The sequence below is a fragment of the Pygocentrus nattereri genome, chromosome 11 (assembly GCF_015220715.1).
Source record: "Pygocentrus nattereri isolate fPygNat1 chromosome 11, fPygNat1.pri, whole genome shotgun sequence".
Lineage (NCBI taxonomy): Eukaryota > Metazoa > Chordata > Actinopteri > Characiformes > Serrasalmidae > Pygocentrus > Pygocentrus nattereri.
In genome coordinates this window covers 24,550,094-24,575,482 of record NC_051221.1, presented here as the reverse complement: position 1 = coordinate 24,575,482, position 25,389 = coordinate 24,550,094, and the positions used below count along the sequence as shown (strand labels likewise).

The 25,389-nt window shown below is 38.7% G+C and overlaps 1 protein-coding gene across 3 annotated transcripts in view; it reads left to right on the top strand.

Moving 5' to 3' along the window:
- ano3 (anoctamin 3) overlaps positions 1-22,863 on the top strand; it is a 57,734-nt gene extending 34,871 nt beyond the window's left edge. Inside the window, exons 9-27 of one of the 3 annotated variants that reach the window (XM_017722857.2) lie at positions 1,813-1,868; positions 1,984-2,105; positions 2,780-2,914; positions 4,397-4,493; positions 5,002-5,062; positions 7,468-7,550; positions 7,820-7,846; positions 8,467-8,607; positions 9,228-9,392; positions 10,332-10,368; positions 10,619-10,730; positions 11,128-11,185; positions 11,674-11,771; positions 13,332-13,483; positions 13,660-13,812; positions 15,058-15,205; positions 15,737-15,826; positions 16,380-16,485; positions 21,924-22,863. In XM_017722857.2, coding sequence (XP_017578346.1) covers positions 1,813-1,868; positions 1,984-2,105; positions 2,780-2,914; positions 4,397-4,493; positions 5,002-5,062; positions 7,468-7,550; positions 7,820-7,846; positions 8,467-8,607; positions 9,228-9,392; positions 10,332-10,368; positions 10,619-10,730; positions 11,128-11,185; positions 11,674-11,771; positions 13,332-13,483; positions 13,660-13,812; positions 15,058-15,205; positions 15,737-15,826; positions 16,380-16,485; positions 21,924-22,106 — 2,024 coding nt within the window. In that variant the 3' untranslated portion in view covers positions 22,107-22,863. The remainder of the gene's footprint in view (positions 1-1,812; positions 1,869-1,983; positions 2,106-2,779; positions 2,915-4,396; positions 4,494-5,001; positions 5,063-7,467; positions 7,551-7,819; positions 7,847-8,466; positions 8,608-9,227; positions 9,393-10,331; positions 10,369-10,618; positions 10,731-11,127; positions 11,186-11,673; positions 11,772-13,331; positions 13,484-13,659; positions 13,813-15,057; positions 15,206-15,736; positions 15,827-16,379; positions 16,486-21,923) is intronic. The other 2 variants (XM_037543076.1, XM_017722858.2) reach the window with 2 other exon arrangements.
- The last annotated feature ends 2,526 nt before the right edge of the window (positions 22,864-25,389 follow it).

Below are 25,389 nucleotides of genomic sequence, written 5' to 3'. Positions count from 1 at the left end.
AACATTTAAAATGTTGTTTTTGTACTATTTTCAATTAAATATAGGGTTTAAATAATCTGCACATCTTTGCATTTTGTTTTTTGCACAGCATCCCAACTTTTTGGGAAATGGAGTTGTAAATCAACAGAAATCAAGTGAAATTACATCAAGCTGTCTTCCATCCTCTCAAAGTTCTAGTGCCAGCTCCATGTTATATATGCTGTTAAGAACTCCAATGATATGATGTAAAGGAAAATTAGGGCCCATGCTTGCCAACTCATCACATATGTAGGGCTCCAGCGTTTTACTAATAACATTTTGGCACCTGTGAAAGCCTCACGGGTGATTCCTCTGCCATGAAAGCAAAGAAGGATCTGAGAGGTTGTTAAAAATATGGTGTTAAAACAACGTGCTTTTCCATCAGAGCTGAAACATCAGTAGAAGGTGCAAAAAGATCCCCAATGCACCATGAAAACATATCATCACTGTCCAAAGAAAACCATGTATCTCCATTTTTGTCAATTTTCATTTTTCTATATAATTTCAACACACTGGCTATCCTTTACATTGTGGTCCAATTACATGATGAGTGGACCAATAGAAATGCTCTAAAATCACTTGGAATACAATCTATTTACATTACACTGTTAGAAATAAACGTACTATGTAGGTACATGATTCATTCATCAAGGTACAAACAATGTAAGTGTACCCTCAAAGGTACAACAGTGGTTTTGAGGTCCAGTGGTGTACCTTACATGAGTATTTCCTAGTGGAAAAGTAGATATTTGTACCTTTTCATAACCTAAAGTTTTAAAATAGAACAATGAAATAAAAAGCCTGGAGGCGAGACAGGGGGTGTGGAGTCAGTTCAGTTTAGAAAATATAATTACAATGGATTCTGGTCCAGTTATGTTCCCTGATTAAAGGTACTGGGATGCACCCCTGAGGGTGCCACCACAGTGACGAGAGAGGTACTGCCCCAGTGACAGTGTTGTACCTTTTTTTCTGAGACTGTAACTTATAATGAAAGGTAAGAATGTTTTTGCCTTCTGTAAAGTTACTATTTTGGAGACACTTGTTTTTCTTTGGACAGTGATGATATGTTACAAATAGGAGAGGGAGTTAGGGGCATATGAAAACATTCAAATGTGTCCAATAAGCTTCACGTAAATGTTTCAGAAGAATAATCTAATGATTTGGGTTTTTGAAAACCAAGACTATCATTTTGTCTACCATATCTGAACTATTCTAGAATGTCCAGACTAATCTCTTTAGTCCGTACCTTTATTTTACTGAGTGCCCTGTAAGAGGATTCTAGTAGAAAGGAGTAGGTGTTTGAGGCAGAGCTGAATAGAAAGTCATTGTGAAAGATCAAACTATGTAATGGATGAAGCAAGTTCCATAGAACCCCATAAACATGGAAGTTTTTCAAAAAATAAAATGTAAAATGGTACCTCTCAATATTTCTCTCAATTATTCTCTCTCAATAAAAACAAACTGTGGTATATTTTAGATTCTAAAAGAACTGCTCTCCTCCTTCTATACCTTGGTGACATTTTACACTTTGACATTCTCTTAAGCAACTCTGTGAGAAACCACCTGGGATGCTTTTCCAACAGGCTTGAAGAAGCTCCTTATATGTTGAGATCTTGTTGAAGAAAACTCTTGTTGAGGAGACTTTAAAGAAAAATGCTCACAATTACAAACAATTACAAGCCTGTCTTTACAATTATGGAGAACATTCAGTCAGATGTTTTCAATCATTTGGCAGTTATTGTAAATGGCAGTAGCATCAGAATAAAGACAAAATTCCTGTCTCTCTGTTATAAGGTATCAATCGGTTGCTTGGCAATGGCACCTATGAGGCTGCTTTTCCCCCTCATGAGGTGAGCTCATCATCCCATTAGTATGGTGCTATTCTTACATACTACTTTTTTCTGTTCTAAAGCGCTTCTGTTATCCCCTTATGCACATCTTATTCCACACACTGTTCTGTTTCAGGGCAGCTACAAGAGCAGGCACCCAATAAAGACCCATGGGCCTCAGAACCACAGGCACCTGCTCTATGAGAGATGGGCTCGCTGGGGAATATGGTATAAGTACCAGCCTCTGGACCTCATACGGTGAATAATACCCATCTCCACCATCACCTTTATCACCACATTTAATTAACAACTGTAAAACTTTGTTGAAGTGGAAATTGAATTCAGTTGAGTCGTATAAACACACTTACATGCAGACTCAGCCCTGTTTAAACAGTCTGCTGGAATTATTGAGTACATTCTCTTCACTCATAAACTGTCTTTAAACTCTCATAAGTCATCAGAAGTGGTGAACTGAACCCATATTGTACATTTTTCTTGTGTTTTTCCTCACTTATGACTTATGTGATGATATATGTTACAATAACAATCACAGTTTGTTCATGTATATGTGTCTTTACTGACTTTTGACTTTAGCTGGTCAGTGTGAAACAGAGGTTTCCTCAGTTCATAACGACAGTTGTCTGCTCTTTTAGTGTGTGTGTGTGTGTGTGCATGTGTGTGTGTGTATCACTAGAGTCAGCTCCCCTTGCTTTAGAGCTCAGAGCTGAAAATCTGGGCCAGATTGAAAAATCATGCCTGCTGATCTACATACTCAGCAGTTCTGGAGATTTTCTTCTAGTGTTTCCTCTAGTGGAAGTCACCTGAAGTTGCTCATATTACATAATCCTTCTGACCTCATATGCTTCAAAAGTTTAAGAATAGAGAACCACAAGACTCTGACTTTTTTTCCTATCTCTCGGTCTCTCACTCAGGCGGTACTTTGGGGAGAAGATAGGTCTGTATTTTGCGTGGCTGGGCTGGTACACAGGCATGTTGATCCCAGCAGCACTAGTTGGTCTTTTTGTCTTCCTTTATGGCCTTTTCACCATGGACTCCAGCCAAGTCAGGTCAGGCTCACAAGACCCCCTCATCAATCCCTCCATTTATCGGAAAGCAACCATTCAACCCTCTTTAATGCGAACCATTAACTGAAAACATATCATGTTACGAGTAAACTCTACATTTTTGCCCTGACACACTAAGCTGACATCAAAGAAGTAGCACAAACCAAGGCTAACCAGTGATTGGCTCCCCATCATCTCTCATCTGTGAAAATCTGCACACAGCAAAGCCTACAGCTCATAGCCAAAAGACATGTTTTTAATGTGCCTACTTTTGCAGCAAAATAGTATCCAATCTTTTCTGCAAAGGGCCGGTGTGACTGCAGGCTTTAATTCCAACAAAGACTAATCAATCTGTCAGTTGATTGAAGTCTAATTTAACGAGTGGAATCAGCAGAGCTTCTGCTTTTTTAAAAAAATGAAAGCTGTAGCTACATCAGCCCTGTGCAAATAAGATTCAACACTCCTGATTAAGGAATTGTTAAAAGTGGAAAAGTTATTTAGGAGTTTCTTTGAAGCATTAAGTAGCTATTAAATCATATTCTTACATGTTTGCTGAGGAAAATACCACTTTTCTGCGTTTCGGTGTGCATATGTCATAGTTTTCTGTTTTTAGAATCTGCCCCTACATATCTCACAGAAATAGCAGTGTTGATACCTCAGACCACAAAGCTTAAACTGGCTTAAAGATTGAAGACAATCCATTGCAGATGCAAAATGTTAGAAATGAAGAACCTGTGTATTAATGATGACTAAATATATTGCCAGCCCGTACCATGCCACCATATTTAAAATAATGAACCCCCTCCCAACATCAGTTAAATTTTATTTTTAACTTTAATATCAGAATATGGGTGCATCCAAAGATGCTTGTGCCCTCATCAGAAGTCTAGCTTGCAAGTCTAAACAGCTCCACATGCAGCTACTGGCTTACAGGCAACTCTGTGTGTTACACTGAAACGTTTACTGAAAATTGCTAAGTACTAAGTACAGAATATGTTACTCAAATGTTTTACAATGTTCAAATGTTTATTATAAACATAATGAGAGAATGTGAAAGTATACCTGTTTATTTCTTGAGTGGTGATTCATTTGGCTGAACAGCTAATCAGAATGCCCTCTCTCACTGGCGAGCACAGTGCTCAACATGCACAAACAGCCAAAATAGCGCTGACAAGGGTTGACTAAAGCCAGCAGTGCAGGACACGTTGCAAAATCTTTGGGAAACACTTAGCTTGGTGTGTCAGGGTCCTTAAAGAGGTCAGATTTCCCTCTTAGAAATCTATCAGTCAGATCTTTATTTTATACATCTTTGAAACAAAGCTCTGTAATTCTGAGTGCTTTAGAGATAAACAAGGCCTGGACCCAGAGAAACTATGAAAGTAAAAAGAACAAGAGCATAAAATACATACAGTGGTTGTAGTTAGTTACAAATAAAATAAAGTTGACTGACTTCTTGTCTTGGTTACACTCTCTGTTTATGTGCAGTAAAGAGATCTGTGAGGCCAACACTACCATCATGTGCCCCATGTGTGAAGTCAACTGCAGCGCCTGGATATTGAGTGACAGCTGTGTCTATGCAAAGGTACACACAGCATCATCTGTTAATCACTTAGAGCACTTTTGCGGTACAAACCTAAAGTACAAACATAATAACATTAATCTAAAAGGCATGTATAGTTGGATCCAGGGAGCTGCAGTGTGCAGTACGATCAAATTAAACATTCACGGGAATTTCAGGCTCTGGTTCATTTCTGAATGCTGCTGTTTTATGAATGCTGTTTCTATCCTATTTATATTAGGGAGAACTAAAAACCACTGTGCATATCTTTTGCATTATATATACACAGACTTTCATCTTGTTTTGAGCAGAAGAAAGCAAAAGACTAATTAAAGTATGGAGATAAAAAATAAACATTCTAGACTTCATTTCTAAATGTGCAGATCTAATCTAAGGAGTAATCTGAGCAGAAATAATTATTGTTTCATTAATTTCAAACAACGAATTATTTTCTTGATGAGCCTCCAGTGTCTTGAGCTTTCATTGTTATGATTTATTCCAAAATCATCGCTGTATTTTCATTAACCTCCAGGTGACTCATCTTTTTGATAACGGAGGTACAGTTTTCTTTGCCATCTTCATGGCAATATGGGGTGAGTTTAATTCTCTTTTTCTGTCTTTCATTTGTTCACTGTTCCTTTACTCAGTTATATAAAGAAAAGTCTTTCTATAAATGAAGTCATTTTAAGCTAATATAGCAGGAATGTAATTTTACAGTGCTCTAGTCCCACAGTGATATTGATTCAGAAGCCCAAGAGACCTCAGTACAATCAGCCACTGCTTTGTCCTACTGTATAATAAATGGCTGGGTGTGCTTACTCCAACATTTATTTATTAATTTCTTCATTGTTGATTCAGAACACAAATGCCTCATGTTGGAAATCATTAAATGAGGCCAGGAAAAATTATGAAATGACCTCATGATAGATTCTGCTTCCGGTTCAGCTCTCTTCACAGCTAAAAGCTTTCATTTTAGAGAGTGATGAAGCTTTGGTTACTAATCACACAGATTATAAACGTAAATCACCTCTTGTATAAACGGATAAACCAACAAATAGATCAATGTCAGAGTGTCCTTTTCTCATTGTGCAGCAGCATCGGATAATTGTGTACGCTGCATAAAGTGTAATTGACTGGCTAATGCTAATGAAACGCTTCCCAGGAGAGGAGAGAGATCTCATTCAAAGGGAGAAAAACAACCTGAGGTGTCAGTCACAGGCTGTATGTGCATCAGAGGCAACCCCACTGAACCCCCCTACTGCAGGACATCCTGTACTACTGTCTCTTGCTCTCTTTCTCACTCTGCCTCTCAGTCTTTGCTGATGAGAGTGAACTTAAGCCCTGTGGGTGCAGCACTGCAGTGAGCATGGCCTGGATCTGTCTCCAACATCAGCCAGTAATCATCACCTCTGCTCCACATTGTGTTTGTGTGAACGTGTGCATGTGTCTATGTGCACAAGTGTATGAAGATAAATTAAGGTACCTTCTATACACAGAACCAGCTCTTTTGCTGTACAATGTGCAAACCAGGTCAGATCCCAGGCCACTCCACAGACAAGCATCAGGCCACCTTGAAACCAAACAAACACGACATGTGGGCGCTTCAGGAACGGCATTACAGAAACAAATCTAATTCGTGCTTCCTGTTACAAAATGAGAATTCTATAGCACTGTAAACAGTTGAGATGCTACACATTTCTGTTTCCCAACCCTAGTTCTGGAGTAATACCTGCATATTTTAGTGTTTTCCCTGCTCGTACCCACTTGATCATGTTAATTAATGATCCATTTAAGAGTTCAAATGAATATGTTATAGCAGAGAAATTGTTGAAATGTGCAGGGCAGCACACTACTATAGAGTAAATAAGCCATATACTATATTTTATCTTTTTTCTTTATGAGGTCCTCTTAGGATATTTGTGTGGTTTTATATACCAAAATCATTCATTTTTTACATGATCATTTTCAAACTCCTCTTTATTTCTTTGAAATAAACTGTTGCTTTTGTTGTTATGCCTTTAAGATTGATGTTATGTAAATAAGCTCTGTTCTGTGTGGCTGCACTGTGTTTAGCCTCATTCAAAAAACAGTCCAGCTGAAACACTCCTTATAGCTTTGCATAAATGGATGAGGCTAAATTGCTGTAGGCTGAGAATGCAGGTATATGTAAATATGCTCATCTTCATGACATCATGAAAACAATGAATTCAAAACAGGCAGTTATGGAAGCTTTAGTTTTTATATATGGACTGTATGGTCTGGAAGTTAATGATACATTTTGAAACTTTAACAGTGTGAAAGTGATACATACAACATCAACAACTTTCAATTTTTCATCCAATATACCGTATTTTCTCTGTAGAAACGTTTTTGTCTCTCTGATTTGGGCTTTTAAGGAACCTAAAGGAACATGCTGCACATGCTGAACCTCTCCTACAACAGAAATCAGTTTAAAAATAGTTTCTAAACACTTTGAACCAGGTGTCAGATGCTTTTTTCATATCTGTCAGTCAATATCTATCAAGAGGGATCCTGTGAAGATACCCATCCTGTCTGGGAGAGACAGAAAAAGAAGGAGACTTTCTGTCTCTGTCTCTGTCTCTGTCTCTGTCTCTCTCTCTCTCTCTCTCTCTCTCTCCCCTCCCTCCCTCCCTCCCTCAACAAAAGTGGGTCAAGCTATATTAAACTGCACTTTTAACATCGGGAGAGTGCTACACAGCCCACATAGATCTGGTGGCTGTTATGAATTTGTTCAGAGAGCATTACATTTAATTTTGCAATGTTAGGCCCATTTTTAGTGTTACTTAGATAGATCGACCTTTACTGGAAAACAGTGCAGAACATGCCCTGAAACACCATGTTATCTCCTTTCTCTTTATGACAGAATTGGGTGAAATTATAGGCATGTGATATCAGAGCCCTCATACTGAAAATACAGGGCACTGGAAAATACTTTGTGGCAGTGTGTGAATCACTCTTCTGCTTTTTGCTCTCGTAGCCACTGTCTTCCTTGAATTCTGGAAGAGAAGGAGGGCGGAGCTTACCTATGACTGGGATTTGATTGACTGGGAGGAGGAAGAGGTGAGGCTCATCTTGAAATAGAAACCCAACACACCTGTCAGCTGAGACTGATCTTTTGTTTTATTCACAAATGCTTCAGCATGATTTACAAAAGCTAAACCTATGAACAAAAAGAGCATTATCTCTTTGTCTTTTTTTTCCACATTACTAAAAGACATTTAGGAATAATAACGTGAGCTTTGCTGACCCAACTGAAAATAGTCATTAGACTGTAATTAACTGAAGACAGCGTTTGGCCAATATCTGTGCTGTTTGTGTGTTTCTTTTAGTGTAAATCCTCTGTCATGGTGTGTTCTGTGAGTGTGCCTCCTATTGTTCTCATTTCGTGTTTGGTGCATGCTGTGCTTTCTGCTGTGGATCCTATGCATAAATCATTTACAGCCATAGCATGAAATCTTTGAAGATGTGTTGGCTATTGTTTGGTGCCTTGGTGCCTTTTGAGCCTTAAAGGTAGTCTCACCAAGAACGTTACCATACATAACACACCCACATCGTCTGGACATCAGCAACGTCAGAATTCAGACTCAACACTTCAGTACAGACCCTCTGTGGGTCTTGGTGTTCCTGTCTCCTGTCATTTGCAGTTCTAGTGTTGTTGGTGTCTTTAAAAATGTGTTTGCTATGACTGATGGTTATATTGTTGAATCTACCTTTAAGCAAAACATAACATTTATCCCTTAGCCAATAGAAACAGATAGGTCTCTTATACAAATGTCATCCAGTCCATATGAAAGAGCTTCCATAATGACATCATCTGCACTGCAGTCTTCCTGGGACAGGTTACCAAACCCAGTGAAAACAAATGATGATGCCATACATCTGTATGTAGATTAGTGAAGCAAAATGTATTCATCCATTAAGGAGGATAAAGTGAAGCTCATATTTTCATGTATGAATGCATGCATGTGTTGATAAGGAGGAACTGCGGCCTCAGTTTGAAGCAAAGTACTCACGGAAGGAGAGAGTGAACCCCATCTCAGGCAAACCAGAGCCTTTCCAGCCCTTCACAGACAAACTCAGCCGCCTCATGGTCTCCGTGTCCGGAATCTTTTTCATGGTAGGTCACAGTGTCCAGTCTAATTAACTTGCCTTCCCATTCTCTGCCACTCATCCAGTAAAAGAAATTCTTTATGCCCTCCTACATTGCACCAGTTTTATACAGAGCCTCTGCATTTAGAACTAGAAAGTTATATAACATCCTAAAATCTAGCACACTGTATTACATTATTCGACTCTGCACCTTCCACTACTTTTCCTAGTTCCACCATACAGTGCAAGAAGATCCTCCAACAATGCTGCAATGCCACAGATTACTGTCTCCCCCTGGTGGCTATTATTTGTCAGTGCGTGAGGCTACTGGAAAGATAATGTGGCATAAATTAGCTTCGCTATGCCGACAGTTATGTTTAGCAAATCATGACTGTTGTTTCAAAACTTTATAACTTTTATCATTATTTCAAAGCAGTGGACCAATAGAAATGCTACATAATTACCTGGAATAAACATTAACGTTAACCGTGCTTTGTTGTTCTCCTATGAAGTTACCATTCTAAAGATGGTAGCATGTATTTTGTTAGCATGTATCAACCCAGAATATATCCTCTATCATCCCTTTTTCCTTTAGTGTTCTCATGTTAATGGAAAACTCCCCTGCTTTGATCTCTCTCTCCATTTCAGATCTCTCTGGTGTTAACGGCAGTGTTCGCTGTAGTTGTTTTCCGGCTCATTGCCATGGAGAAGTTTGCCTCCTTCCAGTGGGAGTTTGTGAAAAAGAACTGGCAGTTTGCCACCTCTGGCACAGGAGTGTGCATCAACTTCATGATCATTATGTCCCTCAATGTGGTCAGCATCTGCTTTCTGTATAGTATTCAAAAGTTACAGTGTGAAATCTAACAGAACAGGCATTTTCCACTGTCTGCAGTTCCAGATGGTGCTCAGACATAAATTAGAAAAACATTTGCTCTCAACTGACAGTAATAAATAAATCATCTGCACTGCTTATATACAATTATATCATAATAATGCTGCTTATTTAACAAAACATTTTTTTTGTTTATATTTAAGATTTATAAACAGCTCCTGTATAAAGTGTTCAGCACTGTACAAAAGTCAGAGACCACCTTTTATTTATTTAAGTTTCAGTAAAAATAATCATTAAATATAAGTTATTCATTTTTGGAGTACACTTATGAGGAGATTAAATGTAAGATAATCCACTTGCACAAGGGCAATAAAATCAAAGGAAAGTAAGTGAACACTGGAGTTCAAAAAATCAAATTAAAAGATACAGAGAAGATCAAACTCCTAACAAACCTGCAAGACCTGCTAAACAGTCCTGTCATGTATGAGAGATCTAGCTCCACTTTTGTTTCAGATCTGAAAAATCCATAGGTGTTTCTGCCCATCCTCCCACTGTGAGAAAACAATTCAGCACTATTAGTCTGAAAGGATGTGTATTCTTAGAATATTATTTATAAACTTAAACATTTTGTGTTATATATTTTGGTGTAATTTTCTGTTAAAACATGTTTGTTGCTTTAGTTTCTAACACACTAAATGAAAAGTATGTAATAGTCATTTAACCTGAAAATGAAATAAATGATAGATGGCCTATGACCTTTGTACAGCACTGCCGATGTAAATGAAGTTGTATGATTTTTTTTTTAAATATGAAATGTTTTTGTGTAGTATTACACAGCTAGATGTTCCAACTCTGTGATTGATTTTCTCTTCATTGCTCCTTTTATAGTGGTTTAGAAGAAATTCTCTCTGTTCTGACAGGTATATGAGAAAGTGGCCTATCTGCTCACTAATCTAGGTAAGTTTTAAATGTCGCAGTGTGCACGTCTTGTCAGGAACCATACAGTCTCAGTAAAGGAATGTTAATCCACAAAGCTTTTAAAGGAGGGGAGATTGTGGATTCCTGAATGGCACTCTGACTCAAACACGTTGGTTTTAGCTTCAGCAGCTGCCCCATGTGCAAAGCAGGGGTTCCCTAATGACTTGCATGTGCCAGCATGGTTAAACATCCACAGGGAAAGGTCACAGTCCTCCGGTTTGTGTTCCAGAACACCCACGGACTGAGTCAGAATGGGAGAACAGCTTTGCCCTCAAGATGTTCCTCTTCCAGTTCGTCAACTTGAACAGCTCCACCTTCTACATAGCATTCTTTCTGGGAAGGTGATTGTTTGCAGAGTGAAATTGGAATAAAAAATGAGAAAACATACTTTGATTAATTTTTTATCATTTTCATCTTTATTTTTACTCTCATTGATTGAAATAGTGTTGTGTTTGTTTGTTTATTCATAAAGTATTTTTATCTTTTTATTTTTATTTTTATCTTTTTTTTATCTGTTTTCCATGATTTCATTTATTCTGCTTTGGAAAAAGAGTACTCTCTTAGTTCAGATGTTGCTAGTGTTTGCTAGTTCTATTATTACTGCTATCATGAAATACTGTGTGCTGCCACTGAGAGCGCATTTTCTCTTTTCCATTACCGGAAAATAATATTACAACACAGATAATTGAATTTCAAAGCTAATATTTGGTGTGTTTGTGTGTGTGTGTGTTTTCACAGGTTTGCTGGCAGGCCCGGGGACTATAATAAGCTGTTTAACCGTTGGAGAATGGAGGAGGTCAGTGAGGTTGAGTTGTGCTGAAAAAAGCTCTCCCACTCTGCTATCATTAACGTCCTGCAGCACTGCCATCTTCTCCATATCACTCCACTGCATCGTTGTCAGGCCTCCGCCCATTACTGCCTGCTGGATGTGAATGCTGATGCACGTTATTGAATCAGCCGCCTTCATTATCAAAATAAACACTAGAATCCCCATCAGCTGCAGACTGTTCTCCTCGAATGGATCCAGCCCAGCTGCAGGCTTTGCTTAGGCTGAATGAAACTGCCCTGAACCTCCACTGGCTTCAAACTGCAGAATGGCTCCATGGCAGCCTACTAAACTTTCCAAAAAGCATGATTGTTTATGTTGTTGTCGCAGAAATTAGCAGCTCTGCTGTGAAATCTCTGGGAATGATTTGCTAGAAGTTTTCAGCCCTACTATGTGATGTGTACTAATGAGAGACAGTAGATGTGTTTACGCTGTTCTTTATTGTGTTTCTTTCGCAGTGCCATCCCAGTGGCTGTCTGATTGATTTGTGCTTGCAAATGGGAGTGATAATGGTGCTGAAGCAAATCTGGAACAACTTCATGGAGTTGGGCTATCCGTGAGTGTTGTGTCTGTCTTAGAGGCTCTGTTTATATCACCAGCTTTGTTTATTTTTATGATCATTTGTTCGCTTGTCTGCACTCTTTGATCTCTCCATTTGGTCCTCCAGATTTTGTGTGGGTGGTTTTTCTTTTGTTTTTAAAGAAGTTTTCCTTTAAGATTGCAAAGGGGTGAGGGAGGTAGTTTCATGTTGTTTTTAAAAGAAACAATGTTTATTTTGGCTGTTGCTGGTTAAAAAGGAGACAAGTTTAGGACTACAGCTTTGTTTTCTCTTTTTGTGTTAGAACATGCCACAGTTTGGGTGTGTTTCTCAGGGTGATGTGGTGCAGGCAGTGAAGCTGAGCTGTGATAGGACACAGGAAAGAGAGGGTATCCTCCTTTCTTGGTTTCATGGCTGAATGGTTTTGCCTAGCGCTGCATTACTGGCAAAGTCCTTGTCATCACAAAGAGCCGCACTACCTCACTCCTGCTGAGTGCATGCATTGAAGCTTGCCAGGAACAGGAGATAATAGCTATGATTAGGAGCAAAGTTTAAAATAAATGTTGCCAACTTTCCAGTACTGCTGTGCACAGATGGATAATGGACACTGATAATGAATATTATGTGCATTATGTGTGGTACAGTACTGTGCAGAACTTTGAGGCATCTAAGAAAATTATATTTAAAAAGCTAATATGCAAAAGTTACTGTACCCTCAGTCAAAGTGACACATTTTGTTGATATTAATGCGTAACTACTGTTTATTGCTGGATATATCATATTAGGGGAAAAACATAAAATGTGGCCTGTGCAAAAGTTTTTTTCCAGCATGTTCAACTAAAAGTGTTGGGCTAAAATTAGCAGAAGATTGCCATGTAAGGTAAATGCTTCCTGTAGAGGCTGTGTTAACTTATTTTCACTTACCCAATTTCCAAAAAATTTGGGATGCTCTGCAATAGGTAAATAAAAACAAAATGCAATACATACATCATGTAACCCCTATTTAACTGAAAATAGTACAAAGACAATGCAATGCCTATTATATATTCTGTAGATTTCCCTGGCGTTTCACTGCAACATTTTCTCTGAGTTCATGTCTCGTCTGGCTTAGTTACTAAAATGTAAGGACATGTTTGCTATAATTTTACAGATAACATGTCAGTATGTACTTCTTTTCATTTGATATGAAAAGAATATAGTGTAGAGCAGCATCTCTCTGTTTCCACGAGATTTGCAGCTAACTCTGTAACAACACGGACACAGCCTGCACAAGTTCCTCTAATACAAAAAGTCCTGTTCAAAGATATTTTCACTCCCGTTGTTCTCATTGTTTATTTATTTTCTTACACCAGTTGAAAATGTTAGCGGTCATTTACTTTGTGTGAACATTTCATGATACATTCAATGCAGAGGGTTCAAAAATTGTTACATTAGCTTAAAATGAAATTTAAGAAAATTATTACTTCTGCTAAAAAGGTACCATTTTGGTGATATAAGATTTTTTTTCTGATGATGTGTTAATCCATTTGCAGTAATATATTTTGCTACTGAGGTTGCTCCATGCTGTGTGATCTTTAGGCTGTTGCAGAACTGGTGGTCTCGGAGGAAGATGAGGCGGGCCGGTGAGCAAAATAATGTGGAGGGTAAAGAACAGCTGCCTCAGTGGGACAAAGACTGGAACCTGCAGCCTATGAATGCTCACGGCCTGGTGGATGAGTACCTAGAGATGGGTGAGTGGAGCTGGAGAACACAGCTTCCTGCGTAAACATGCTACAGATCCACACGCTAGCTATGAACAATGCAAGTAACACTTTAGAACTACCATTAGCCAAATGTATTTCATGTGCAGCCGAACACATGTGACTAATAAAATCATTTGAAAAACAATGACTTCATCTCTGTGCAGTCCTCCAGTTCGGTTTCACCACCATCTTCGTGGCAGCATTTCCTCTGGCCCCTCTGCTGGCTCTGCTCAACAACATCATCGAGATCAGGCTGGATGCATACAAGTTTGTAACACAGTGGAGGAGACCCATGCCGGCTAGAGCAACTGACATTGGTCAGTCTGTTGAGTGTGTTGGATTACTTGTGACTACAGTGTAAAACCTTAATGAGTTTGTGTTAGATTCTGATGCATAGCATTATCTTTGTAACTGTTTAAAAAACGTACTTCAACAGTCACTCTGTGGTAAAAAACATCTGTTACTGGAACTTAAAAAACATTAATCATTTGCATTTCTAGGCTTCGGTTTGTCCATTAATCATAGATTTCCACACAGTGTAAAGGGCACCTGCTAGTTTCAAATGGTATTAAAAAAATAAAATAACAACTGAAAGAATGTCACAAGAAGGTATGAGCTTTGCTTATAATCGTGGCAATAGGGGAGTTAAAAAGCCAATTGTAGGTACCAAAGTTCAATATATTTGTTGTACAGACTGAATTACTTCAATAGTACCAAACATTAAGAAATTCTTCCTCATTCTACAATGACTATCAAAACTCACTGGCCTTTGCATCCATATGGCATGCTTTTTTCAAAATCTAGACTGCTGATTGGCTGTCTAAATTGCAGAGTCATTTCTGGTTTAAAACACACCCACTTTTGGCTTGTAATTTAAAAAGTAGGTATTTGAAAAAAAGTATTGTTTGAGAATTGGTATCAGAATATAAGTATTGGTATTTGTGTTGATGTCAAAAAAATATTTAACAATACCCAGCAATTGTAGTTCACTGCTTACTGGACATCAGTCTTGGTTATTTTCTTTTGATGTGACACAGCATGTCTATGGCATTGTTACTAAAGACCTTAATTTAAGCAGCATTTTATTGCCTGTTGCCCCATGTAATTGTAGTCACTCATCTAGCTATCAGTCAAGGTTATTCGCATCAGTGAGCTTGAAGCCAAAACAAAGCAAGAGATGAAGATAGCATCAGCCCCTCGATTGCCTGGCCAGGATTGTTCTAAATCTCTGTTTAAGATCATAATGAGGAGGCCCACTTTTCTTGCTTTGAAGAAGGCTTTATTTTCCATCATTTTTGAACAATTTTGTTTTCAATATTTGCCCCAACAATTTCAGTCGATGAAGTATTATTGTGTTTACATCATAAGATTCTGAACATTAATGACAGTAATTGCAGCAGTTATGGTTTGGTTTATTCCTTTTGTGTGAGACTATGCCTATTGATCTGAAACAGCTTTTGCACAGCACATGTGTTTGCTAATCTGAAACAGCTTTTGCTCTGTCTTTTTTATGTGTCTTAGTTGCTGCAGTGTAATTTGACTGATCCTTCCTCTCTGTGCAGGTATCTGGCATGGTATTCTGGAGGGCATTGGAGTTGTGGCTGTCATTACAAATGCCTTTGTCATTGCCATCACCTCCGACTATATTCCTCGCTTTGTGTATGCCTTCAAATATGGGCCCTGTGTGGACAAGGGCTACCGGCATGAACAGTTAAGACACATCTTTGTTTGTTTTTCTTTTTTTCTTTTTTTTTGGTATTGTTTAATGTCTCACATTGTTCACAGTCTCCCACATCCTGACCCTATTATTCAGTGACCACATACACAATAGTCCAAAGCTATAGAGGATTATGTTGTAGGAGAGAGAAATTAAAGTCTATTGTTGTGTTTTTGCAAAAATGCATAAGTACAGATTGTTTCTAAAGTAAAAGAAAGTTGTAAGAAGATTTATTGCACTGAAATTATTGTTGCAAGAAGGGCATTCTGAGGACAGCTTAGACATAATTTGGTTTGGCATGCTGCAGTGACATGCTGTGGTTTTATGTTGAAAGTTATATGGTGCTGTAAATCATTAGCATGCAAAATTGACAGCTTGTGCAAGAAGTGCAAATGAAGTCATCTGTATTTGCCTGAACACATTAGACTTGAATTTTAAGCATAGTGTTCTTGTATTGTTATTTATTCAGTTCTCTCTGGTTTAATGCAGTGTTTGTGTTCCTGCATTTCTGTGATTGTCTACAGATGCCTGAAAGGATATATGAATAGCAGCCTCTCTGTGTTTGACATGGGAGAGCCAAAGAATGGAAGTCAATATCAGACACGATACTGCAGGTACAGTTAAACTGTTGGTCAGATAAAATGTTTTGTTGGTTTTCTAAATTAATAAAATGTAATCTCCTACAGGGAACAAACTTAGAAATGGCATGTTTTTAGTGAACATTTTTTATTCGTTTGCTTAGTTTAATTTATTGGGAAAAACTGAAACATACTGTATCTAAAAAAATAAATGAACCATGCTACCAAATTGGTTCAAATCAGATTTGAAAACATACAATCTTTTATTAAAATGAATGATTGGACTTTCCATTTTATTACTAAGAAAAAAAAACATAACACTACAAAAACTTTACGAAATGTTTCAGTTCTGACTCATTCAGTGACAATTGTAGCTAAATTTGACCATAACTCAAACGCTAACCAGTGCGTGACAAGCAAACACAATATGTGCAAAATTTAAATAGGCTTGTTCCTTCAGTTTAAAAACAAATCTACTACCTAGAAAATCACCAAGTAGAAAATACACCCAAGCTTGATGTTGTTCATTAATAATTGGCCCATGACCATTTTTTCCTTATCGCCCTGAGTGTCCTGTTCTACTCTGCAGATATCGGGACTACAGAGAACCTCCATGGAGCTCTGAGCCCTATGAGTTCACCCTGCAGTTTTGGCATGTACTGGCCGCCAGACTGGCCTTCATCATCGTGTTCGAGGTGAGTGACTTACTGTGTCTCTCTAGAGCAGTTTGAGTATCAGTACCACATGTTATGTGCCTTAAACCCTAAAAATATCCTAAATGCCTGTATGTGAATGAAGACCTTAGCTCATAACTCCCAGAATATCTTGCATAATAGCTTCATACTACTTAATAATTTAATAAATGAATACTTACTCCAGTTTTCAAGGAGTGTAGTAATACTGTGTCTAAAATCGTTTGTCGTATGGTACAAAATGATTCCAAATTAAAATCAAATTATTGACAGGCTGTGTAATATTATATATTCATGTGTGTTGGATGCCAGATTAAATGAAAAAGATTCTGATTGGGTCATCCATCAGCACTAGCCACTTGTAGCTGACAGTTATGTGTCATCCTCTAACATTCTCTCGTGTTAGTAGATTATTAAAAGTGCATTGTAGCAGCAATCACATTACTACAAGATTTTGGTCCAAAATTCCTGCCACTGTTACACTTTTGTCCTTTTGACCATATTTGATCACAAAGGCCATTGTCGTTTCTGCGACAATTTATATTAGACAGGAGATCAGACACGTAACACAGGCAAAAAATTGTTTACAGATAAAAGAGAGTTCACTAGCCATGTTTTTAGCACTAGCCTGCTGGAAACATCTATTTAAAACAACAATTGGCTCCTGAGAGGGCTCCGATCTAGACACTGACCTTGCCATTGGAAGACTGCAAGTTTTATCCCGGTGATGCCACAGCCATCTATGGCTGCGAGTCTAAGACTGCACAGTTGGCCTCATGCTCTCTGGGTGAGAAGAGGGCCCTCCCTCCCTCTGCTTTACATGACTTGGAGGAAGCATGTTCTAACCTTCACACTCCCAGCACTGGTAAAATAAATGTGTCTTGGGGAGGCATAGCTAGACAGTGGAAATTGGAGAAAAAATCCAGTTTTCCAATACCCTTAATATAGTTAATCAGCCAAGACAAGTTTAATGACTATAGTTTGCTTCACTAATTATGTACTGTATCTATGCTTATACTCTGCCAGGTTTACACTTTGGAAACTGCAGACCAAAATCATTACACACTTGCTTTAAACCATGTTGAGTTGTTGAGTAATCTTAAATACACTTGCTTATGTAGTTTCTGGCATGCTGTTGTCCAGCTTGTTATTCAGGCTTTGAGATGGCTGTTTCCTTTGCTTTTAGCTTTGCACTCTACTTTGCAAACTACTATCCGTTTGTACAGTTTATACAGGGGTTAATACTTTTATTCTTTCGTTTTGGATCTTTATAAAGGTAAATTTTATTAACTCCTTAAAATCCTGGTTTTATCACATCCTAAGGGGCCCAATCCCATTTCACCCCTTGCCCCTAACACCTAGCCCTACCCCTCCATTTTGCGCATTCACGTCTAGGGTAGGGTTGTCCCGATTGTTGTTGAGATGGAGGGGTAGGTTGAAGTGTTAGGACTACATGGCCCTGCAAACTGAGATTTTTCAGAGGCGTACTACAAATGAAGTATTATGAAAAAATTCCCAGAATGCCCTGCAAATCATCGGCAAGTTGGCTGCACAAGCAACCAAAGAGAATTTTTAGAATTATTTGTCACAGTGTTATGCACACTGTGGAATTAGACCTCCACACTTAACCAATCTGTGCAGTGGAACACCCACATGCATGCACCCTAGTAAACACACACACTAGGGAGCAGTGAGCACACTTGCCTGGAGCGGTGGCCAGTCATATCCATGGCGCCCAGGGAGCAATTGGGGGTTAGGTGCCTTGCTCAAGGGCACTTCAGTCGTGGACTGTTAGCTGAGGGGATCAATCCGGTGACCTTCCGTTCTCAGGGCTGGTTCCCTAACTTCCAGCCCACGACTGCCCAGACACATAAATGTCAGTATTTCTCTGTTAAAAAGCCGTTGTATTGTAAGAACCATTATAATAGCGCTTTGTGGTCATTTCCTTCATAACACTCATAAAAATCGCTAGTAATACGCTGAGGTCTCAGTCGCTATCTAGCGAATTTTCCCATTCCTCTTTAAGATTTAAGTTGGAACGGGAAAATTCGATCACAAAGCTGGCGATTAAAAAGCCAAGTTCAGCTTCATATCACCAAAGAATTCTTGGTGGCGATAATAAATAATTGCCCCCTCTTTTAAAGCGTATGATCCCCTAAATGCATTTAAGCAGTGAGGAGCTGAACTTTCCCCTCCTCTGCTGTCACTGCAGACTGGCAGGGTCACCTACAGAGCAGCGATAGTAGCTGTTAGTGAACTGATGTAGTTTTTTGTTTCTTTTCTACTCTTTTGACTCGTTTGATTGATTGATGTGTAAAACTGAAGTTGTGAATGAATCGCGAGTGCCCTGCTTTTTAGTCTTCTTCAGATAAATGGCAAATGTCAGTGTGATATACCATTATTGCTATGGTATGAAGACAAAGCAGGAAAACACGTCCTGATTATTTTTCCAGGCTATTTGAAATATGTTTCACCTGTCCTGTCATGTGACACACAAGTGATCACCACAGCTGGAGGCACCATATTGGAAATGGGTGAAAACCTTGTATCATTTATTTACATAAAAGTCGCTGATGACAACTGATGATGTATCTGGTTCTTGAAGGGTTGTCCCATTTCATAGTGGGAAGATTTCAACCACTACCCCTTGTTTAACTCTGTTTCAAGGGGGAGGGTTACACTCGAAAACAAGGGGTAGGTTTAAAAATAAGAAATGGGATTGGGCCTCATTGAGTAAATGAATTACAATGCAGACTGACTGATCTTTTCTTATACAAGGGAATAACAAGAGTAATATCATTCTATACAATAAGTTCTTAAATTAAATAAAGTGTTACATAAGCTGGTGATACACTGAGAGGTTATCACTGTAGTATCTAAGCAACACATAATGGCATAACCTAGATTGGGTGGCAGGGGGGCCACCATGGTCACCACATCAGTTTTTTTTTTTTTTAATAATTAAAATTTTTAATAAAAATTTTTTTTAAAAAGCAGCACCTGTTTTTTGTAATAAAACAAGCTTGTTGATTATAAAAACAAATATATGTATACAGATCACAGTGAACATGTTGAAATTGTGCTCAAAGTGTCAATGTTTTGTGTGACCACAATTAATATCTAGCACTGCCTAAACCCTCTTGGGCATGGAATTCAGCAGAGCTGCACAGGTTGCTACTGGAATCCTCTTCCACTTCTCCATGATGACATCACAGAGCTGGTGGATGTTAGACACCTTGCACTCCTCCTCCTTCCACTTGAGGATGCTGCACAGGTGCTCAATTTGGTTTAGGTCTAGAGACATACTTGGCCAGTCCATCACCTTTACCTTCAGCAGGGCAGCTGTCATCTTGGAGGTGTGTTTGGGGTCGTTATTGAGTTGGAAAACTGCCATGTGGCGCAGTTTCCGAAGGGAGGGTATCATGCTCTGCTTCAGGATGTCACAGTACATGTTGGAATTCATGTTTAGCAGCAATGCTGGCAGAACTTGTGCACCTGTTTTTTGAAGCCAACCTCTGGATATGACGCTGAATACGTGAATTCAACTTCTTTGGTTCAACCCTGGTAAGGCTTGTTCGGGGTGGAAGTTGTCCTGGAAAACCGCTGTATGAACTTGACCACCATGATATAGCTCAGTTTCAGGGTGTTAGCAGTCTTCTTATAGCCTAGGCCATCTTTGTGAAGAGCAAAAATTCTATTTCTAACTCTTCAGAGAGTTCTTTGCCATGAGGTTATGGTTATGAACATATTATTATTTTTTTTTTTTTAACTTTTATTTTACCAGGTAAAATGTTTGAGAACCAGTTCTCATTTACAAACATGACCTGGCCGAAAGTCCCCAATAAAAATAGGTCCACGGCACGTAAAAACAGATACATACAAAAGCAAGTATACATACCAAAAGTAAAACATAACAAAACAAACAAAATAAATACAGATTTACATAAAACAAACCAAAAAATATGAAAAAAACAGGAGTAAGGATAGAGAAAAATGAGTATGTATGAGTATGTGCATTATTTTTATCCATGATTATTAACAAGAGCAACAGTCTACTATTGTATGTTTAATTGTATGCTTGAAAGTGGTAAGAGGTATTAAAATTGCAAGTCTAAGGGTGGTTTGTAAAGTATTCCAATCATTTGCTGCTGAAAAACGAAAGGAATTGCAGCCAAAGGTCCTGCAGGTTTTGGGAATGGTGAGCTTGATGTATTCACTTGACCTTGTGCGATATTTATTATTGGCTACGTGAAGAAGAGTCGACAGATATGGTGGTGTTATGGCCAAGATCGTCTTGTAGATGAAGTGAAACCAATGATGGAGCCGCCGAGTATGAAGTGAGGGCAAGCCCACCAGTTTATAGAGATCACAGTGATGAGTATTGAAAGGTGCATTAGTGGTAAAGCGGATGGCAGAATGATAAAGTGTGTCTAGTTTTCGAAGAACAGTACATGATGCCATTTTATAGATGATGTCACCATAGTCCAAAATTGGAAGTATTGTCATTTTAACAAGAGTAAGCTTGGCTGCATAAGTAAAAGAGGCTTTATTACGAAAAAGAAAAGCTAATCTAGCTTTGATTTTCTTATGAAGGTAATTGATATGTGTGGAGAAAGACAGAGACGAGTCCAACCAGATGCCTAAATATTTGTAAGATTGAACAAATTCCAAAGTCATGCCATTAGCACAGCTGATCTTGGGGGGGTTAGCAGCATCTTTTTTTCGACTAAAGATAATGCATTTGGTCTTATTAGTATTAAGGCGGAGATGAAGGTTGTGAAAGGACTGCGCTACTGAGGTGAGACTCAATTGAAGTGTAGATGCTGCAGAATGAAGTGATGGGCCAACTGAATAAAGTATGGTGTCATCGGCGTATAGGTGGATTTTAGAGTTACCAGCAACTTTGGCTACATCATTAATGTAGATGGAAAACAAAGTTGGTCCCAAGATGGAGCCCTGAGGCACACCTTTGGAGATGGTTAATGGTTCTGACACTATGTTTTCTGTTTTCAGCTGCTGGACACGTTCAGATAAATAGCTGGCAAACCAATCACAGCAGGTAGTAGACAGACCAATGCTGGAAAGTCGACGTAGAAGGATCCTATGATCAACTGAGTCAAAGGCTTTGGCCAGGTCAATAAAAGCAGCTATACAGGCCTTTTTGCTGTCCAATGCTGTAATAATGTAATCAAGGACCTTTGTAATGGCAGTCAAGCATCCATGACCAGCACGAAAACCAGATTGAACATCAGATAGGATATCATTTGAATCAAGAAAATGGGTTAGCTGTTTATAAACCAACCTCTCCAAGATTTTCGCTAAGCATGGTAAAATAGAAATAGGTCGGGGTCTGAAACAGAGCCACCTTTAAAAAGGGGAAAAATCATGGCATATGATGCAGGATGTTTTGTGTCATCTTGTGTTGTTCTTCCTGTCTCTAGCACCTGGTGTTTGGCATTAAAACCTTCATTGCCCACCTGATCCCGGACATGCCTAAAGACCTGTGTGAGCGCATGCGCAGGGAGAAGTACCTGATGCAGGAGATGATGTACGAAGCAGAGCTGGAGCACCTGCAGAAGGAGAGAAAGAAAAACGGCAAGCGTTATCACCATGAGTGGCCTTAGCTGTGCCTATCAGACTGACATATCATACACATTCACACATGTACACGCTAATACATACACCGTAATGTGAGAGCACACACATGTATAAAGGTACTGATGTGGACTTTCAGTGAATAACCATGCAGGAAGCACACTAAGGCAGCATATGCAGAGAATACACACACTCATTTGCATGTCCATCCTGCAGCTTTGGGTGGCTAGCTTCACTGAATTACATGAGTCCACTCCTGGTTTTCACCACTGAGGAATCAGATTGTGAGACTTGTATGGATGAAGTTTTACCAGGGACAGTCCCCACTCTACTGGTGTGGGCGATCCTGTTCTGCACCAAAGAGGTCCTCCCCTGGGTCTCATGACTTGTCTGAGGCCCTCCCTTCATCCTCTCTGCTCCCCCTGGCCACCTGCTGAGTTTTTCTAGCTGAATGTGGGAGCTCTGGCTTGGATCCTGGCACTTTGACTGTCTCTTTGCCCACACCTGCTGTTTCCTGACCTGGCCTTTTCCAGCTTCGCGCTCTCCTCTACCGCGTCACAGTTTCTAAAGGGAACGGGACGCCCGTGCAATTGTATTGTTTACTATGCAGGCGAGGGCTTTGGGGTTTTCTACCTCAAAACAAGTCCTTTCGCCACTCCTCTTAGCGCTCTCTCTCTCTCTCTCTCGCTCTCTTTCTCTCATTTCATATCTCTTTCTTTCACTGTTTCTTATTTTCAAGTCTCTCACTTTTCCATTTTTAATTATTCCCTTATCTTCTTTCTCTTACTTGTCTTTTCTTTTGTCTTTATCACTCTTCTTTTCTTTCTCACTTTTTCTTTCTGTTTCTGTCTCTTATTCCCCATTTTTCTTTTTCTTTATCTTTCTCTCTCTTAATTGTTCTCTCTCACTCTTTCTCTTGGTTCTTTTTTTGTCTTTTCTCTCTCTCTCTCTCTCTCTCTCTCTCTCTCTCTCTCTCTCTCTCTCTCTCTCTCTCTCTCTCTCTCACTGGCAGCTAGTGTCCTGCTATCATCCGGACTCCGCCTGATCTCTCGCTCAGTGCAATTCGCCTCTTTGACCATGTTTGATACTCCTCTGAATGCTCTGGCACTGACTGGCTTTGTCCCTCTCACTGCTCGCCAGCATCTCACACCTACTCCTCTTACAAATGTGACTATTCTGGTAATGTGACTACCAAAAAAAAAAACAGACAGACATTGTTTATGCAAAAAGAGAGCAATTAAAAATATAAATATTATATATATATATATATATATATATATATATATATATATATATATATATATATATAAAGAGAATATACTGTATATCACCCTGAAATAGCATGCATATGTTTTAATAGGTCATTTTGTTTCGGGTAAAGCAAACCTTGGCAGAATGATGGTACTTTTAATTTTCCAATGTTTTGTAAATTTCTCTGAATTTATTTATGACTTTTTTTATTCTTATGTTTTTTCATTTCTCTTTTTGTAAAAGGAAGTTGCATCTTTGTCCAGATGCCTGGCTTTATATACTCTGTTAGGTTTGAACATAACAGTGTCGACAGAGTGCGGCTGTGCTTGGATGTGGTTTGAATTGTGATCCAGAACAATTTGGTGTACATTATGTCTGCCTGCAGTCGTCCATGTCTACATTATAAGTGTGATGGATAAAAAGGAATTCTTGTATTTCACTGTGACACAGTTAGCTACATAATTATTGGTATCCTTGGTAAAAAGGTCTTGGATTTGGGGTTGATTGGCTCAATCTCTTTGGAAGGCATCGCAGAAGAAGCACTTTCCTTCTTCTAACCGCTAACATAAGCATCTGAAGTTGTTGAGACTCTGCTGCACCATGGTCAGGTGAGAGAACAATAGAGCTTTTTGGTAACAATCACAAAAAGTGGGTTTGGCACAGAGTCAGATAGTTATACAGAAGAACCCAATTCTTACTGTGTTGTATTGTGGAGTATCTGTGATGTTTTAGAGATTTTTTTTTCTCCAAAGGCATTCAAAAACGTGTTAGTATGCATGTCATCATGGATTCCAGGAAGAACTAAGAGGTTTTAAATCAAAGTCTGATTTAGCCAGAAAATTGAGTTGGGCTTGTATTTTCCAGCAGAAAAGTGATATAAATCAGACACAAAAATGATTAAACGACCAAAGACTGATGCTTTTGACATGGCCATTCCAGTACCTTGAAACATCCTTGAATACCTGTATGGAAATTAGATGGAAAGCGGAGTCCAGAAGAGCAGACCTGGGAACCATGGGGGAACATAACATTACTAAAAAATAAATTTAATATGGCAGGTAGAAAAAAGTATAGCACATTTAATATGTTATGTTTAGTTTTATCCAGTATGTTCAGCAAATAAATAGAAATGTGTGCTCTAAAATATGCAAGAAAAAATAAATAGAGAGAAGGAGTGAGGGAAGCATTTTTGTTTTCTTGCAATAAATTTACTTTGATTAAAAATTAGATTTCTCTCCTCATTTCAGGGCAGGACTGTGCTAATTAACTTAATTTAACTTAAATTAATTGCTTTTTTATCCATCTATGCATACTCATTTACCCATTTACTCAAGGTTGCCAATAATTATGGAGCTAACTGTAAGACAGTACTGGGGATTTAAGTCTGTTATGAAAGTAAGGAGACTTCAGGCCCATAGAGTGCACATTTAAGTGTAACATAAAAGATCTTTCTCTAGTAGTGCTAGAGAGGAGTAGCACTTGCTTGAAATATGTTACATAAATAGACAAAATCAAGACAAACTTTTATTTCATGTTACCTGTTGGCTTCTTACACTATGGAAAGATTTGTGTTGGTTACTGTTTTCTTTCATTGCTTCTCTGATTTCTTTTGTAATGTGTACAGTTTGTATCAGTTTTACATTTGCTGTGTGTGTGTGTGTGTGTGTGTGTATGTGTGTGTGTATGTGAGAGAGGAAGAACACGGGAGTGTGTGTGTGTGTGTGTCTTTTGTAGAGCTAATGAACAGAATGCTGCTAGCATGCTTCTCACTCTTCTCTCCCACAACCCAAATCAATGTATCTGTTCTCCTCAGGCCCCTGTCAATGTTTGCAGGTAATAGCGGCTCGATATCATGTTTTCTCAGCTCGTTATTAGACCTAAATCTGCTTTGTAAGGTAGATATTTTTGCACTTTCTATTTGCATGGATATTAAGACATAGCCACACCATAGAGAGGAAAGAGCACTTTAAAATAAAGCATGGCTTGTTTTCATGTACCTCAATAACACAACACAATGAGATGCTAGCCTGGTTTGGGTCCACACTACACAATATAGCACAA